General features: G+C 49.0%; 1 protein-coding gene across 1 annotated transcript in view; it reads right to left on the reverse strand.

Annotated features, from left to right (window-relative positions):
* The window catches only part of Capn2 (calpain 2), a 57,009-nt gene extending 55,428 nt beyond the window's left edge, over positions 1–1,581 (reverse strand). Inside the window, exon 1 of the mRNA XM_052737863.1 lies at positions 1,092–1,581. Coding sequence (XP_052593823.1) covers positions 1,092–1,328 — 237 coding nt within the window. The 5' untranslated portion in view covers positions 1,329–1,581. The remainder of the gene's footprint in view (positions 1–1,091) is intronic.
* Positions 1,582–18,837: the final 17,256 nt, after the last annotated feature.

Consider the following 18,837-nt stretch of genomic DNA (forward strand, 5'->3'; position numbering starts at 1 on the left):
TGTGCATGTGGGGTCAGAGGACAGTTTTGGGGAGTTGGTTCCCTCTATATACGTGGGTTCTGGGATAGAGCAAAGGTTGTTAAGCTTAGCAGCCAATGCCCTTACTCACTGAGTCATCTCAGTGGCCCCCAGCTTTGAACTTCTGATTCTCTTGTCTCCACATCCTAAGTACTGGGATTATAGGCATGCGTTACCATGCACCTGATTTTATGTGATGTTTGGGGTAGAACCCAGAGCTGGTAGAGTACTAGATGGTCTAGGGTACTTTCTAGATCTCGAACTGGATTCAGGATAACAAAAGTAGCCTGGGAGGATGGAAGTAAGGCATGAATGCCCAGTGTCCTAACAGGAATCTAGATTTCCTCTAGGCTCCCTGGGAAAGTCAAGTGAGGGTCCCACAGGATGAGGCCAGCACCACAAGGGAACTGGGAGGGCGTAAGGGCAGAGACCCTGAGAGTTGGCACAAGAGCACTTGGGAGTGGGACAGGGTTTCCCAGGAGAGGACTCTAGGCCCCCAAAATAGTGAGTAACAGGATCCTCGGAGCCTTTCAATTCTTTATTAAGTTACCCAGGTAAATATTGGGGGTGGTGGTTGAGGGGCGTCCGCTAGCTACACTTTGAGAAATAAACAAGGTCCTAGCTGGACAAACCTAACCATTACAGGTACCTGTGATCACTTATGTAAGCCAGCGCCAGGCTGTGCCCACCCTTGCCTCCCCGAAGCAGTCCAGAGTCTTCCACCCTACTCGGATACCCACCCCCGACAGCAGGTCCATGTCCCCTCCCTCCATCTTACCACTAGAGTCCAATAAAAGTTTCACCCCAGAGGCCCTGTGTCCCTGAGGCTTTGTGAGGCCAAAGGCGGCCTCCCGGGGCGTGCCCGCTAGTGGGATCTGGGGTCCTGTCCTGCGAAGCGCTCCGAGCCAGCTGGAGGCAGGTCCACTGGGTGGGCCGCAGCCTGCATCTGGAGTCCCCTTAACAGCAATCGCCGAGCACAACCGAGCCAGCACTACCGAGCCACGGAGCCTGTTGGCTCGCAACCTTCCACTGCAGCCCTTGCCGACCCCGCCCGGTCCCTGAGCGCTTCCTACCGTGGGCCGCTTCCATTCGATGCCCCGAGTTTTGCTGGAGTAGGGCCCCAGCTCCTTGAAGCCCAGAGAGGATGGCAGGGCGGGGAAAGAAGGATCCTGGAAGAGCGCCCCGGCCTCCAGGCACTCGTTCCGCAGCGTCTCATAGTCCTGGTTGAGGTACTTGATGGCTCTCTCGTGCGACCCCAGCCCCTCGGCCGCCTCGCGGTCCTTGGCCAGCTTGATTGCGATGCCCGCCATGGTGCCAATCGGACTGGCTCACTGCACAGGGAGAGGGGGCGCGGAGACGCGGGGCGCTGCACTCGGATGGGGTGCGGCCGGGCCCGGGGCGCTGCAGCGGACTGCGGGAGCCGCTGCTGCAGGCGATGATTCACCGGCGGGAAGCGCCTGGGCCGCGGGGTGTGGCCTCCGTCTCTCCCGGCCTGCTCGGCGCCTGGCTCCGGACGCGACCAGCCCGGGACCTGCACAGCGCCAGCCCGACCGTGGAGGACTGCGGGGCCGCTGCTGCCACCTTCGGACGGTTCCCGGGATGGCGCGACCCGGTGGCAGGGGACACTCGCTAATTGGGGTGGGAAGGCTGGGCGAAACTCAGCAATGACTGTCCAGGAAAACATTGGATGAGTCAGTAGCAGTGTGAGCACAGAAACTAACCCGGTTGCCACTCACCGGTCCACGATCCTAACAGTTCTGCAAGCTCTGGATACAGAAGCCAACAACTGCAGTTCTGTGAGAAGTGGCTGCCGGTGTGCCCATCTCACAGGTGAGAAACTGAGTCCCATAGAAGCTCAATGATGTAACCCCATGAGTTAAAAGCTAGTCACAGGCCCAGCAGGGATTCTAAGGCCCCAGGGCCTCTGCGGTTACCGGACAGTTATTTGTGCACAAGTAGGGTTGTACGATTTGGCAAAAACCAGTCATCCAAGTTAAATCTGAATTTCAAGTAAAGGGAAAAGTGTGGCTTTTAGTACACATAGCCCTCAAATATCATCCAAAGCAAACCTATCCTAGAATAACTCTGTGATGCCTATCTAAAACTCAAATTTACCCAGGAGGATTTATTGAGTTAATTCTGGGAGAGTTTTTAGAATGGAGCCCATGTTGGTGGCTGCTGCCATCACTCTGTCCAGGGAGAGTTTCTGAGTTGCCGCTCACATACAGAGAACATGCTTCTGGAGTGACTACTGGGAGGGCTTAGTATCTGTGCTATGAAAGGTTTAAAGCAGGGTCTCAACTGGAGGCAACCCCCACCCACCCATGTGACCCAAGTGGCTTTTGACAATAACTGCAGACATTCTTTGTATTGTCACAACTGGGAGGGGAGTCCTGGCCTCTACTTGGAAGCCGGGGATGCTCCTACAGGATTAGTGGGTCTAGGGCAGTGCTCTACGAGAGAAGAGCAAGACAATGCAGTCTGAATTGTCTCTCTCCATGCGGGACTCAGGAACCTCCCTCCAGGAGGTCCTGGTCCAGCATTGTTTCTGAGATAGTTTGTAACTATGGAAGTTGTAGGTAACTGTAACAACTTGAAATATCTTGTAACATGCAAACGACCCTGTCCCTGGAGACATCAAAGTGTCTTTCTCCCTGTGGCAGTTTGTCTGTCTGCACTGTCGACTCGCTGTTCTCCCGGGTGCCTGAAGCATGTCCAGTGTCTTTCTTCCACTTCTCTTTGGGATCCTGGGCCCAGAAGAAATCAGAGTGAGGCCAGTGGAAATCAGACAGGGGCGGGGGGGGGGGGGGGGGGGGGGGGGGTTAACAGCTTCTGGGAAAGCGCTGTGAAGCTGCAGAAACCATCCCGCTGGCAACACAGGCCTGGTGCTGAGCATGGAGGCACACACCTTTAAATCCCAGTGCTGGAGACGCAGGAGCAGGCAGATCTCCGTGAGTTCTGAGTTCCTGGTCAGCCTGGTCTGCATAGTGAGTTCCAGGCCAGCTAGGGCCACAGTGAGACCCTGTCTAAAAAAAACAAAAGCACAAACAAAACATGATGTGTCTGGTTGCTCCATCTGTATTTGTCAAATAAAATCTTTTAAAATGTGTTCATTTTATATCAATACAATAGCCACAATCTTAGCTTTAAGAACTACCCATACCGATACTTCCTTACCATGTCCAGTCTTGTCTTTGACTGGGTGTCCACTGTTGCCCAAGGCTGACCCTCTGCTTCATTTGCTCAGGGGTCTTTCTTTCCTTACTGGCTCCCCAGCTCTGCTTCCCCCAGGCCAGAGCACTCACACACGGAGCTGAGCGCCCCCAGCCCACCTTCAGCAGCTTCTGGGAATGGGCTGATGACCACCAGAACTTTCCCCTGCTTGGCTAGGCATTTCAAGATTTGTTCAGCTTCCCTCCCAGATTCTACCAGGCTCTGTTTGTCTCTCCTCTGCCACAGAAAGATGAGCCCCTCCCCCTCGTTCTCTTTGAATCTGAGATGCTTGCAGAGTCCTGAGTTGGGACTGTTCTGCCCATGACCACAGTCTTTCTTTTGAATGACAATCTCTCCCTACCTAAGTTTGACTTTATTTAACACCCTCTAGCTTCAAGTTTCAACTCTTGGCACATTGCCTGATGGGCCCACTGCTTGTCACCACACTGTCTTGTGTGCCACTGAAAGAGTTGGGGGCACCACAGCAGCCGTTTGTAGTTTGGGGGTTTCCTGTGCTTCTGAAGCTTCACAGCCCTTTCCTGACAGCTGTTAATTTCCCCGCTGTCTGATTTCTATTGGCCCCATCCTGATTTCTTCTGGGCTGAGGGCTCTTGGGGGAAAGTCTGTCCCAAACCTGCTATAGTGGAGTTTGGTTACCAGCTGGGGGAAGTGCCTCCTTCCTGGCAGCTGGAGGCCAGGCCCACTCCCTGATCCTTTTAGCAACAGAGGCCTGGGCGGACTACACCCATCACTGCGATCAAGTCAGAAACTTGCAAGACAGAAGCTTTGCAAGCCTATGGCAGAAGAATGTCTCTTCTCACCCAGGGCTTCCTCTTCCGGTTTAGCGAACACCCTTCATGGTGCATCCAGGCAGGGCAGCCGCAGACCTAGCCAACTGTGTGCACAGAACTCTGCTCCCCAAAGGCCCCACACTGTCCAAAGCTCCCGCAACTGATTTGCAAACACATAAAGACTGACTTCACCATTTGGACACGGGCCAGTTTTTAACCGGAGTCAACGCTGCTCTTCGTGCTTCCTAAAGCTTCCCTCATGATGTTATCTCAGGGGAGCTGGCCAAGAGTCTTCTCTTTCAGGGACACATGACCCCCGCCAGGGGAACACAAAGACACACACAGATACCTTCTTCCCAAATGAGTCATCCAGCCCAGCAGGGTAGCGGGTGATCAGAAACAGCTGGCATATCTGGAGTATGAGGGAGAGGGAGAAAGTGGGAGGGGGGTGTGTGTGTGTGTGCTATAGTTCTCTGTTGGGCTCACACACTTCACAGCTGCCCACAGGAAATCCCCGCTCCTTGTTTGAAGAGGGATATGGGAGCAGCTGACACGTGGTGAAGTGAGCCTCGCTCTGAAACCCTAGATCACAAGTCCCAGGGCCTCCCTTCCTGGCTTCAGACAGCAAAGGACAAGGCAGGTCTTGCACGAGGAAAATCCATGCTTTCTTCCCCTTCTCCCTGTTCCAGGTCTGTCGTATGAATCCAAAGCAAATCACAGACAATATAATTCTGATGTTATTAAAAACTCTCGGAGCTGTTGCTCAGTGGTGGAGCACTTGTCTAGTGTACACAGGCTGAGTTCCATCCCCAGTATCCGTGGGCAGGCAGTGGAAACAAACAACCAAGTTTTGTATGCCAACTTCTGTTTGAACATTAATGTCCCTCACAGGCTTGGGCATTGAATGCTTGGCCCCCAGCTGGTGACACTACTCTGAGAAATGGTAGGAACTTCAGCAGGCGGGGCTTAGTGAGGGGAAGTCCCTGGAAGGTGGCTTTTGAAGTACACACGGCCTTCAGGTCCTCTCTGATTGCTTCCTGTCTGCAGTGAGGTGAACAGCCTCCTCCTCTCCAGGCTCCTGCCTCCATGGTGTTCTGCCTTATCTGAGCCCTAAAATAACAGGACCAGCCAAGCACAGACTGAAGTCTGAAACCCTGAGCCCAAACGAGTAATTCCTGCCATTAGTCTAGTCTCCCAGTGCTGTCATCGTGGCTACAGAAAGCTGCGCGACACACAGTGTGACTTCCTCTCCTCTGGAGAGATTATAGGATAATTCTTTCCTCAAGACTGCAGAGGGTACCACGAGGTGAGGGGGCATCCAGAGGGTGGCTGAGAGCTGAAGAGGAGATTGGACACGAGCGTCCTTAATCTTACAAAATGTGGGGGTGCTGGGATTAGAAGGGGAGAGGAAACAGCCTGAAGAAAGTTCCAAAAGTTCCAAAGGCCCAGACGCTTTCTGAACTGAATCTGCCTGTGTCTCCAGCTGCCCACAGGGCCACAGACAACACACTTCAGGCACTGAATCCTCTCTCTGAGAGGAGTTTTCCTAGGGGTTTCTCCTAGTGGCGGATATGCTAAGGATAAACTATGTCTTCATTTGTGTGACCCCTTGACATTTTCAAAATGCCAGTGCCCCCCCCCCCAATCTTCTGACCTCCTGTGCCTGATCATTTTTTGTCAACCCAACACAAACTAGAGACAACCAGGACGGGATAGGGGCATGGCCTCCATTAGATTGGCCCCTGGGCATGTCTGGGGTACATTTGATAGCTGATTGATGGAGGAGGCTCTGTCCCACTCTGGTCAGTGCTACCCCAGACAGGTGGGCCTAGGGTTGCAGAAGGAAGGCAGTGCTGCTCTGGGGTCTCCGCTTCAGCCTGCCTCTAGGTTCCTGCCTTGAGCTCCTGCCCTGACTTACCTCTATGACAGACTGTAACCTGAAGGGTGAAATAAACCTTTTTCTCCCACAAGTTTTGTGTATTCAGTGTTTTATCAAAGCAACAGAGAAGCACATGAGGGTATCTTCTCAAGTGGGGACCTCCTACTGCCTGCCTTGCACAGTCAGAATGGTAACACGTACCAGCTCACAATGTCTGTGACATTGTCTGCGGTAACAGCAGGACCTTAGGCATTAACACCATCGTCACCATCACTGCCAGCAGCAGCAGCAATGGCTGGCACCTCCGTGTGAGGGCACAGGAGTGCCTGGGCTGCAGCTGCTGACACTCTGTCTTCACAGTGCCTGACGAAGGGAGCAGATATAGAGACGTACATTGCCCCGTCTATGGTGAGCACCACAGGGTACCAGAGAGGTGTAGCCCCTGCACAGTCTCCATCAGTAGTAGCCCCAAGTCCTCCAAATCCATGTTTTTAACCAGAACAAGTCCCTTACTAAGCAAAAATGGCTACAAGGCAAGCCTCAAGACTACTCCTTGCCACTCCACCTACCCTCTGCATTTTTTCCAATTCTCAAGTCCCTCTCAGAGTAGAAATTCTAGAACTGTCCAGATCTATGTCCAAGTTCACACGGAAAGAAACCAATGTGGCACTCAGTCATTTGGCTCCTGCATGTGCAGTCTGGATGGTGTAATTTCTCCCAGCACACCAACCACAGCAGTAGCAGTTCCCCGGCGCTTCTCAGAGCCGTCTTCGTTGTGAGCACCCCGGGTGTATTTTCACTGAGTTACTCTTCTTATGGTTGTGACAAGACACCCTGACAGAAGCAACTCAGGGTCTGTTTTTGGTTCCAGTTTGAGAGGTACTGTTCATCACGGCAGGGGGAGCATGAGGTGTCTTATCACCCTGTATCCCTGGTCACGAAGCAGACACGGATTCTAGTGCCCAGCTGGTCTCCTGCTTTTCCCATTATTCAGTTTGGGAGCCCAGCCCATGGGAAGGAGCCACCCACACCCAGAGTGGGTCCAGCTTCCTCCGTTAAGTCTTTCTGGAAACATCCTCAGACACATCCAGAACTGAGTTGTTTCCAAATCTATTCAAGCTGACAACAAAGGTTAAGTATCACATTGGGCTTGTTCAGTTACGGTCTGGGGGTCACAGCTGCAGGAGTGTGGGTCTACCTGGCCGCTTCACTGTTTCCCTTCACTCAATGCCATTCCTCTTCTCCATCAGTGGGTGAACAGGTTCATCGCCACAGAGTGGTGCTGAAAATACTGAATAGCCACTGTGGTGTCAGACCCTGAGCCAGTGGAGGGTAAGCTGATATTGGTCCTCAGGCAGGAAGTCTGTCAGTCATTAATCATTCAGTGGATGTATTGGAGGGAGCATATGGGACTTGCAGATAAGGGGCTGAAGGGCCAGGATGCTGGAATAGCAAAGGGACAGGAAGGGGCTGGGAGAGCCAACCACCCAACTTATGAATCAGCTTTCTACCCCTCTGACAAAACATCTAAGACAGTCAGCTGGAAGGAGGAAGTTCATTTTTGGCTCATGGTTTCATTAGTCTCCGTTTTGTGGTCACCTGGTCTGGTGGCTTTGAGCTAATGGTGGCGTATTATGTCAGAGCAGGGGCATGTGGCAGGGCTGTCCATTCACCCCACGGCCTCCAGGAGGCAAACAGGGAAAGAGAGAGGCAGGAGAGGCTGGAGTTTCATTAGCCCCTTGAGATTCGGGTTCCCAGTGACCAAATGGACTAGTTACTTTTCTGTTGCCGTGATGAAACACTGTAACCAAGGCAACTAAAGGAGGAAGAGTTTATTGGGGCTTATAGCTGCAGAGGGATGGGGTCCATCTTGGTGGAGAGGCGTGGCAGCAAGTGGCAGACACGGCAGCAGGAGCAGGAAACGGAGAGATTCTATCTTCCACTGCAAACATGAGGCACAGACACCAAATCGGAAGTGGGGTGAGGCTGTGAACTCAAAGCTTGCCCCCACAGACAAACTATCTCTAGCAAAGCCTCCTAACCCCCCTAAAAGGTGCCACCAACTGGAGGCCACGGGTTAAGTATGTGAGCATACAGGGAATAGTGGTGGTTTGAGTAGGAATGGCCCCCGTAGGCTCATGTATTTCGATGCTTGGTCATTAGGGAGCGGTCCGACCTGACAGGGATTAGGAGGCGTGGCTGTGATGGAGGAAATGTATCACTGGGGGTAGGTCTTAGGGGTTTCAAATGCTCAAGCTAGGCCCAGTGTCTCTCTCTCTTCCTGCTGCCTGCCGATCTGGATGCAGAACTCTCAGTTACCTCTCCAGCACCATGTCTGTCTACGTGCTACCATGCTTCCCAGCCTGATGACAATGGACCAAACCTCGGAATGTAAGCAAGCACGATTAAATGTTTTCTTTTATAAGAGTGGCCGTGGTCATGGCATCTCTTGACAGCAATACAACATTGGCTAATACAAGGATGTTTCTCAGTCAAACAACCACATCAAATTTCCTCCCACTGGGCCCCATCTCCTAAAGGTCCCAATATCTTCTAATAGTGCTGCAGTCTGGCTTCTAGCCTTTAGCCTATGGGCCTTTGACAGGCATTAAAATCCAGATCAAAGGCTGGGGAGATAGCTCAAAGGTTAAGAGCACTTGTTGCTCATACAGAGGACCTGGGCTTGGTTCCTAGCACCCATGTGATGGCCTGCAACCATTCACAACTCCAGTTTCAGGAATCCAATGCCCTCTTCTGACCTCTGCAGGTACCAAGCATGCATGTGGTACATATACATGCGTGCAGGCAAAATACACACATAAAATAAAGAATGAATAATTCTTTAAAAATATCCAAGCCACAGCAATCAATCACCTAACATGCTGGGTGCCCTGCCTTTCCTCTGCTTCCTGCCGTGTTTGCTTTATGACAGTTGAGACATGCTTCCTCTGCTTCTTGCTGTGGTCTACTGGGGGTCAGGTGTTATTTTCTTGCTGCTATTGACCTGCCTCAGTGACATAGCATTATTGCTGTGGTCCCATTTTTTTCCTAAGGCTTTGATTCCAAACACTCTTCTGGTCCCCACTCCTCATCAACAGGCCCCTTGGTATCCATCCATCTGTTAAACAGAGGGTAGCTCAGTGACCACTAAAAATTTGCTTGACTGTGGACCTGAGCCAGTGTTTTTAACTTCTTAGGCCTTGGTTTCTCTGTCTGTGAAAGAGGGACCATGACATTCATAGTGCTGATAAAGTGCTTGGTAACTCTCAGGTAGATGAAGGCTTACAGATACAGCTAAAATTGCTGATGCAATGCAGAGGAGAGTTTGGTTTCCTCGCTGCAGAACGGCACTCTGGCTATGCCATACTCACCCAGGATGCTTCACAATATGAGATCTGCAACACAAAAATCAGGGCTGGATAGAACTTTAGAGGTGTTCTAGCTCAATGGTTTGCAACTTGACTCTGCAAAGCAACCTAAGTTTCATGAAATCTCAGTGAGTGGTTTGTGTGTGGATGTGGTTCTGTAATTTTCTTTTTTCATGGCCAAGAGATTTTGAAAAATGCTTCACATTCTATTTGCTTCTTGATGAGTCATAATGCTGTCTATATGTTAAGGACTCTGACCAGTCCTATAGTAAAGAATTATGTTTAACTGAGTGTACTAATTTGTGTCCTCTAGGAAGCAAAGTCCCCTCTCCAAAACAAAACAAAACAAAACAAACAACAACAAAAAAATCAACAGCAACCCCTTCTCCAAGTTAGAGGTGTAGCTAGAGTTTTCTTGCCTGGCCCACAGTCAGGACAAATCTCTCTCACCTGCCAGTCCCACAGCCTCAGACCCAACCAAGTAAACACAGAGACTTATATTGGTTACAAACTGTATGGCCGTGGCAGGCTTCTTGCTAACTTGCTTAAATTAATCCATTTCCATTAATCTATACTTTGCCACATGGCTCGTGGCTTATCGGCATCTTCACATGCTCTTTGTCATCGTGGCGGCTGGCAGTGTCTCTGACTCAGCCTTCCACTTCCCAGCTTTATTCTCCTCCTTGTCCCACCTATACTTCCTACCTGGCCGCTGGCCAATCAGTGTTTTATTTATTGACCAATCAGCAACACATTTGACATACAGAACATTCCACAGCATAGAGGTTGTGGTAGGCAATCTTCATTGTTGACTTGACACACCTGGTCTGAAGAATTGCCTCCATCAGAGCGAGCACGTCATTTTTTTCACTGCTAACTGATGTAGGAGGGCCCAGCCCACCAGGGGCAGTTGCTGTTCCTAGGCGAGCTGCCCTGCACTGTATAAGAAAGGTAGCTGAGAAAGCCAGAGGCAGCAAGCTAGCAAGCAATGTTCCTCCTTGGTTCTGCTTCAAGTTTCTGTGTGGTGGTATTGCGTTCCCCAAAATATTGTGCACCCTAATAAACTTATCTGGGGTCAGAGAACAGAACAGCCACTAGATATAGAGGCCAGAAAATAGTGGCACATACGCCTTTAACCCTAGCATTCCAGAGGCAGAAATCCGTCTGGATCTCTATGTGTTCAAGGATACAGTCAAGCATGGTGACACATGCCTTTAATCCCAGGGAGTGATGGCAGAAAGCAGAAAGGTATATAAGGCCTGAGGACCAGAAACTAGAAGCTTTTAGCTGGTTAAGCATTTAGGCTTTTGAGAAGCAGTTCAGCTGAGATCTATTTGGATGAGGACACAGAAGCTTCCAGTCTGAGGAAACAGGATCAGCTGAGGAATTGGCGAGGTGAGGTAGCTGTGGCTTGTTCTGCTTCTCTGATCTTCCAGCATTCACCCCAATACCCAGCTTCAGGTTTGTTTTTATTAATAAGACATCTAACAATTCATGCTACACTTCTGCCTTGAATTCCTTCCTTCCTTGGCTTCCCTCCGTGATGAACCGCCACCTCTAAGCCAAATAGACATTTACTTCCTTCAAGTTTTTGGTTATGATTTGTTTGCTTTTGGTTATGATTTGTATCACAGCAACAGAAAGCAAACTGGAACAGAGGTTCAAGAGAGCTTGGGCATGGTGATTCACACCTGTGATCTCAACACTTGGGAGTCTGAGGCAGTGGGGGTTGCTATGAGTTTGAGGCTAGCCTGGGGTACAGAGTAAGGCACTGTCTCAGAAAACACACAAAAGATGCAAGAGGCGTTGGGGGTACCAACTGTGAAAATACAGAGAGCAGGGAGTAGAGGACGCCTTCGGACCACAAGGAAGATCTTACAAGAACACTGAAGAGAGAGAAAAAAGGACTGTCAGACAAAAGGACCCTTAGCATACAGTGTAGCTCTGGGGAAACCTCGGCCACCCAGAGGGAGACTTCAGAATAAAGCCGGCTCCACAGAGGTCTGCCCGGGGGGGGGGGGGGGGGGGGGGGGGGGTGGTTGAAATGGTTAGTCCAGAACCTCTGTGTGCTGTCCCTGGCTGGAGCCCGCTGGGGAGTCCATCTCTCCTTCTCAAATGTTTGGCACATACTCATTCTTTAGATCCTCACAGTGGCCCAGTGAGCCGTGTCTTGCCATCGTTGCCACGTTTACAGTTGAGAAAACGGAGGCAACAAGAGATTCAGTGACACTCAGGACCACCACGCAGTCAGGGAGCTGTGGCTCCGGACTGTAAGGACGGGCTGCGGCTGGGAACCCCGGCCCTGGGTGTAGAGGAGGTAGGACGGTGCGCTGGCATCCTGACTTCACTGTCACAGCACGGTGCAGACTGCAGGGCCGGCTGTGATCGGTCACCTCACTTCTGTGGCTTCCTGACACTCTGGTCCTCCCCGGCTAGCCGACCTCTCCCTCTTCTCCCTTCGGTTTTCTCCCGTTGTCCTAGACACACTGTCTTAAGCTCCCCCACCAGCCCTCTTCCCTCTGCTTGCGTCTTTGTGTAGCACATTTTGCCTTTCCTGCCTCAAAACCTGCCTGGCTCGTGCCTTTAACTTTCCACCCCAGGAGCCACTGGAGAATGCATCTAGGATCTGGAGTAAAATAACCAGGATGCTTCAGCTGGTGGAGACTTCCTCTCTTCCGGTCCCCTCCCTTTCGCCCCTCCTTTCCTTCCTCTCCCCCCACCCCTCCCCGTCCCTTTCTCCTTCCTTTTCCCTTTATACACCCAAGGAGGAGATTTTTCTACGGACTTGGGGTTGTCCGTTCGTTAGAATACTAGCTTGGGCTCTCAGGCACAGCTGGCGGGGGTTAAATGGTGCTCCTCGCTGTGCCGCTCCTCCGAGGCGGTTTGAAGCTCTGCCCATGAGCATCTGAGAGAGCCGAGGGACACCCTGCCTGGGGCCAAAAAAGGGCATATTCTGGGAGGAACCTCAGAGCCGAGCCTGCGGCTGAGTCACGCTCAGTTATGTGCCCCCACAACTTCTGACTCAGAGCACAGATTCCTCAATGTTCACAAAAGTAGACTCTGAGGGGACCTGTCACCTCGTCAGTATCTGTGGCTGAGCAGCAGGGGGCCGGGTAGTGAAGTCTGACAGCTCAGCGAAGGTCTAGCCCTTACAGGAGTGCTTGGTGCCCGCTGGGGCTGGGGCCTCTAGACTCCCCGGAGACAGCTGATCTGCCTCTGCTCCTTAGGCTGTGCCGGGTCTGAACGGACTGAGGGTGTGTCTGAGGTCCAGCCACTCTGTCCTGAGCAGGATCTGCAGGGAGGCCTCAGCCTCCTGACTCATATTCAGAAGGGAGTGCCCCAGAGCAGACTTGGGACTAATTGAAATAAAAGTCTCATCAGGAGGGTGACTTGTGTCTCCTGAGACAACGACTCATAAACCAGAAGATACAGTTGTGGATGAGGGAAGCCGTTCTCTTCGCACTTTAAACTTTAATTCTATTCATTAGTCTATTATTTTTACTTGTGCGTGTGGAGGGCTGCCTGTGCCTCTCACAGGGGTCAGAGGGGGGCACTGGGTGTCCCCCTGTACCACCCTCTGCCTTGAGGCCAGGCCTTTTGTCAGCCTGGAATTCACATGTCAGCGAGGCAGCCAGCCAGCTAACCCTGGCTGTTCTCCTGTCTCCACCCACCTCAATGCTGAAGTTACAGATGTGTGCAGGACCACTCCCAGATTTTAGGTGGGTGTTGGCCTCCAGACTCCAGTCCTCATGCCTACACAGCAACCGTGCTCAGTAAGCACTCTTAACTACCGAGCCCACCGTCCCAGCACCGCCGCAGTCCTTTATATAGGACTCTGTTAGAATACTTGTCCCCTGGTGCCACAAATACCTGCCCAATTGTCCACTAGTCTGTGGGTTCCTATTCTCTCCCTCTCTCTCTTTCTTTGGAATTAATTTTTATTAGTACGTATTAGTTGTACAAATAATTGATTTCATTGTGACGTTCTCAAATGTTCACATAAAGGGCTTTGATAATAGTCACCCCCACCCCACCCCCAACACTTTGCTTCTCTTATGTCTGTCTTTTCCTCCCGACTCCTCCCCCTTTGTCCCTTATTCCTGGACCTGGGCCCATTTTCACTCTCATATGTTACTATTATTTTTAAGTTCTGATTCTGAAGTTGAGTGTGGTGGCACCTGTCTGTAATCCTGGCACTCCAGAGGAGGAGCACGGATCAGAGAAAGTGTGTGTGTGTGTGTGTGTGTGTGTGTGTGTGTGTGTGTGTGTGTGTAAGAGGTGGGGGCTTGTTTTGCCCACCACAATGATCTCTAGCTCCATCATTTACCCGAAAACAATACAGTTTCATTCTTTGTGGCTAAATAATACTTTGCTGTGTGAAGGCAGCACATTTTCTTTATCCATTCATCCACTGATAAACGAATTCCTAGGTTGACTCTGTAACCTGGCTTTTGTGAATCATGCAGTGATAAGCACGGCGTACAGGTCTTCACTGGAAGTGGACTGAGGTTCCTAGGTTTAGATAGATCATATAGTAGTTCTATTTCATTTTGAGGGACCACCACGCTGATTTTCATAGAGGATTCACTAATTTGTATTCCTACAACAGTCTATAAGGCCTCCTAACCCCCATTCTGGTCAGCATCTATTGCTGCTTTTCTTGATGATTGCCGTTCTAACAACAGTGAGATGGAATCTACGTAAATCTCCCTGATGGCTAAGGATGCCAAATGTGTTCTGTATGTTTATGGGATGTTTTACTTCATCTTTGGGGACTGTTTATTCATTTAATATGTCCATTTACTGATTGGATTTTGTATTTGATTTTTGGTGTTCTTTATAGATTCTGGATATTAATCTCTGTCAGATGTATAGTTGGCAACAATTGTCTCCCATCCTGTAGGCTCTCTTCACTCAGTTAATTGGTTCCTTTGCTGTGCAGAATCCTTTTAAATTGATTCGACGCCATTTGCCAATTCTCGTTATTTCTTCCCGAGCTATTAGAGTCCTCAGAACATCTTTGCTTCTCCCTGGAACTCCAAGCATCCCTCACCCCATGGCTTCAAATTTTCACCTCTTACATGAAGGTCTTTGGTCTATTTTGAGTTTATTTTTGTATAGGGTGGGAGATAGTTTTACTACTCCACAGTGAATATCCAATTTTCCCATTTGTGAAGGGGCTGTCTTTTCTCCAACTCACACTCCTGGTACAATTGTCAAAGACTCTAAATCCCAACATTGACAGTCAGGATTAACCATTCTGACATCCCTTCATGGTAAGAGTCTTGAGGGAGTAGACAGGATGCATCATGACATAAAAAGGCTATGTGCACAGCAAACTTACAGCCAATGTCGTACTAAAGCAGGAAAAACTTACAAAACCAGAATGAGACAACGTTTCCATTCTCTGTTCTTCTACTGTCTTAACTACTCTGGTAGTAAGACAAGAGAGAAAGAGATACACGTGGGAAAGGAGGAAGTCAAATGATCAATTTGTAGACAACATGATACTTAAAAGACCATTCTTTGGGATCTCCATGGAAATACATTTCTGGGTGTATCTATGAGGGTGTTTCCAGAAAGGGTTAGCTGAGCAGGGAAGCCCCACCTTGAATATGGATGGTACCATCCTTGCGTAGGTTGTGTTCAAGGATGAATAAAAAGGAGAAAGTCAGCTGAGTACCAGCATTCATCTCTCACTGCGTTCTAATTTTAGATGCAATGTGACTAGCTGTGATGCCTCACGCTCTTGTTTCCCTGCCTTCCCAGCTGTGACGGACTGTATCCTTGAACTCTGAGACCAGATACACCCTTTTTTTTTTTTTTTTTTTTTTTTGGTTTTTCGAGACAGGGTTTCTCTGTGTAGCTTTGCGCCTTTCCTGGAACTCACTTGGTAGCTCAGACTGGCCTCGAACTCACGGAGATCCGCCTGGCTCTGCCTCCCGAGTGCTGGGATTAAAGGCGTGCGCCGCCACCGCCCGGCCACACCCTTTCTTTTTTAAGTTGCTTTTGTCAGGGACTTGACATCAACAACAGAAATAACCCATACAGATGCTGAACTTCATCACAGTCCTCCGCATATATTGGGACGGCCATGTGATCTATTCCCTTAAGTCTGTTTATATGTTTTATTATATTTAACGATTTGGGTTGAATCATTCTTGCATCCTTGAGATGAAACCAACTAGGTCATAGGGTTTGATCTTCTTAATTGCTGTTACATCCAGTTTGCAAGGATTTTCTTGAGGATTTTTGCATCATTGGCCTGTAGTTTTCTCTCTCTCTTTTTTTTTTTTTTTTTTTTTTTTGTTTGTTTGTCTTTACCTGACTCAGGTGTCAGGGTGGTGCTGGCTTCATAGGATGGTTTGGTACTGTCCCTTCCTGTTCATTTTATGGGGCAGTTTGAGGAGTATTGCTGTTAGCTCCCCTTGAAGAGCACGGTGGAACTCAGCAGCGAATCGATTCAGTCCTGGCTTTTTATTTCTTAGCAAACTCTCAGTCTCGTGGGTCTGTTTAAATTGTTCATAGCATCTTTATTTAATTTGGGTGAGTCATGTATGCCCAGGAATTTGTCCATTTCTTCTGGATTTACTAGTTTGTTTGGAATATAAGTTTCTAAAATATTCCCTAATGCTCTTCCGGATTTCACTGGAATCTATTGTAACATTCCCTCTGTCTAATTTTATTAATTTGGATATTTTCTATTTATTTTGGTTAGATTTGTTAACCACTTGGCAGTCATGTTTATGTTGTCAAAAAACAGCTATTTATTGCTACTTTACTCTATTTTATTAATTTTTGTTTTAATCTTTATTATTTCTTGTTGTCTACTGCTTTGGGGTTTGGCTTGTTATTGTTTTTCTAAGATCTCTAGATGCATCATTAAGTTATTTTCTTGTGATCTCTCTGATTTTCTTAATGTAAGCCCTGTTAACTCTAAACTGTCCTCTTGGAATTACTTTAGGTATATCCCTGAAGTTCTGGCAAGTTGTGTTTTCATTTTAATTTGATTCTAGGAATTTAAAACAACTTCTTGTTAATATTTTTATTGACACATTCCATTCCAGAGTGTATTCTTCAGTCTCCAAACATTTGTGTTGTTACTGTGGGCTGAGAAGAATGTGTATTCCATATCTGTTCGATGGAATATTCTGTAGATGTCTCTCAAGCCAATTTCATCTATGGTATAGTTTGGGCAATCTATCTATACATGAAAATGGAGTATTGTATCAGGGTTCATCTGACCCATCTGATGTTTTATGCAGTAGAAGTGTAGCCTGGATTGTGTTGGAGACCCCAAATGTTGGAGATGCCAGAGCTGTGGGATATCTGCTGGGGAGAAAGCTGCAGACAGGGTGTGGAGCAAGGCCAAGAGACAGAAGTGTGTTGCAGTCAGCAAAGCTAGTGAGGAGAGCCATCTGAGCCCTTTGACAGCAGACATGGGGTTAGAAGATTTGAAGTTTTCCCTGCTGGGTTTCAGGCTTGCTTTGGTCCAGCATTTCCTTGCTAGACCTCCGTTCTTCCCTCTTGGAAGGATAATGTGCAATCTGTGCCATTGTGTGTCGGAAGAACATAATTTGATTTTGATTTTACACGGGATGACAATTAAGAGATTGCCTTAAGACTTTGGATTTTTTAACTATGTTGAGAATGTGAAAGACTATGGGGGCTTTTGAAGTTGAACTAAATGTATTTTGCATTATAATAGGTCCAGGGAGTGAAATGTGGTACCTTGAATGAGAATGGCTCCTATAGGTTCATCTAGCTGAAAACTTGCTCCCTGTTGGTGGCACTGTTTGGGAGGGATTAGGAGGTGTGGCCTTGTTGGAGGAAGTGCGTCACTCAGGGTGGTCTCAAAAGCCCTTGCCATTCCTGGTCACCCCTCTCTCCGCCTCCTACTTTTGGGTAAGGATGTAAACTCTTGACTACTGCTCTAGCACCATGCCTGTCTGCTGCCGTCCTTTGTGCCACGATGGTCATGGACTCTGACCCTCCAAGACTGTGACCCCCAATAAACTCTTCTTCTGTAAGTAGCCTTGGTTATGGTGTCTCTTCCCAACAATAGAAAAGTAACTAAGAATAAATATATAAAAAGGGGAAATATAAAACAAAAACCTGGTAAGAAAAACTCAAAACACTTCTAAAAGTATGCACGAATAAATGTACCAAGGGGGAATTCCAAATGGCATGTTGCGTGCCATGCTGAGTTGAACGTGTGATGAGCCTGGTGTTTGTCAGAGCTATCTTGGCATCAGTAGCTCCCTCTTTGTACACTGGCTGGCCACCCTTGGTTGTGCAGTTGGTGTGCCAAACCGGTTCTTCTACTCTTCCAAGACTCCCCAGTTTGTACCCCCTGGCATGGGTACAAACTGTCTCCTAAGCCCATTGAGAGCAGAGGAGGCAGCCACACGGGAAGACCGTATGGTTTTTCCCACACGGGAAAGCCTGTCTCCACACTTTCAAAGCCCTCTAAGTATTCATTACCCCACTGGAGAGATGCAGCCATAGACGCAGAGTGCCCTGCTGGGCCTTCAGAGTTACTTAATGACAGCAGCAAACCTCGCAGCATATGGCTGGCTCCAGAGGTTGGTCTGCTCTGCTGACCCCTGGCTCAGGGTCATCAAGCTCTGGATTTATTCTCAGCTACCAAGAGAGGAACCATCTTCCCTATGCACTTGATGGCCTCAGCCACGCCCACAGCTGCTTGCACTGTTTAGCCTCTTGCCAGCTGCCCTTCCCACTCTCCACAACTAGGAGGACTGTCCAGGGCTGTCTTCTCACCCTGCAGCTGTGGCAGTTTGAACTAGCGCCCCCAGACTTGGGACTGCTCCCTGTTCTCAAGCCTCAAGGATACTCATCCTTAAACTTTAGGTTACCTTTCAAGCAAGACGGCATCCAGCCATAGTCCTCTGAGCCAGGGCGGCTTCCATGATGGCCGACTCCTTCCACAAGAGAAGTCACTGCTTCAGCCAGACCTACAATGGGATGGATCTGAGGCTTGTGAGGGCTGTGGACTGGTCTTGTGGGTAGGACTGCCCTATGAGTAGGGCTACCATGATGGTCTAGAATAGTCTTTCTATCCAGGCCAACTGCTGCCTCACTCCTTGCCCCAGCCATAGAGCTGGAACAGTGTTCAGCTTGGTTTTCTTTTCAGCAACCCACCTTCCATTTCTCTGTGCTTTCCCACTGCCTTATCCCTCCTTTTGTGGATTTCCAAAGCCCTTCCTTCCTCGTTTCTTTCTTTGAGATGGAATCTATTTTTAATTTTTCTCTTGTCCTGGTGTCTCTCTTTTGCCAGCTCACACAGAGGTAGGTTCTAGCCTGCCATCTTACCTGGAAGTCCTTTTCTCTGATTGTTTAATATAGACAGTGATAATTAGTCATATACCTCCTTTTTTTTCTGTGCTCAAAGTTATTGCATATGTTTTTATTTTCATTTGGTTCTTGAGAATTTAAAAATGTCTCCATTGATTTCTTCAATGGCTCATTGATTGTTCAAAGGTGTGTGCTTGCTCTCACATTGCTGTTTAGTTTCTCTAATGACTCTTGCCATTGGTTTCTAGCTTTA

The sequence above is a fragment of the Peromyscus californicus genome, unplaced genomic scaffold (assembly GCF_007827085.1).
Source record: "Peromyscus californicus insignis strain IS unplaced genomic scaffold, ASM782708v3 Scaffold_14__1_contigs__length_90479793_seg_2, whole genome shotgun sequence".
NCBI lineage: Eukaryota > Metazoa > Chordata > Mammalia > Rodentia > Cricetidae > Peromyscus > Peromyscus californicus.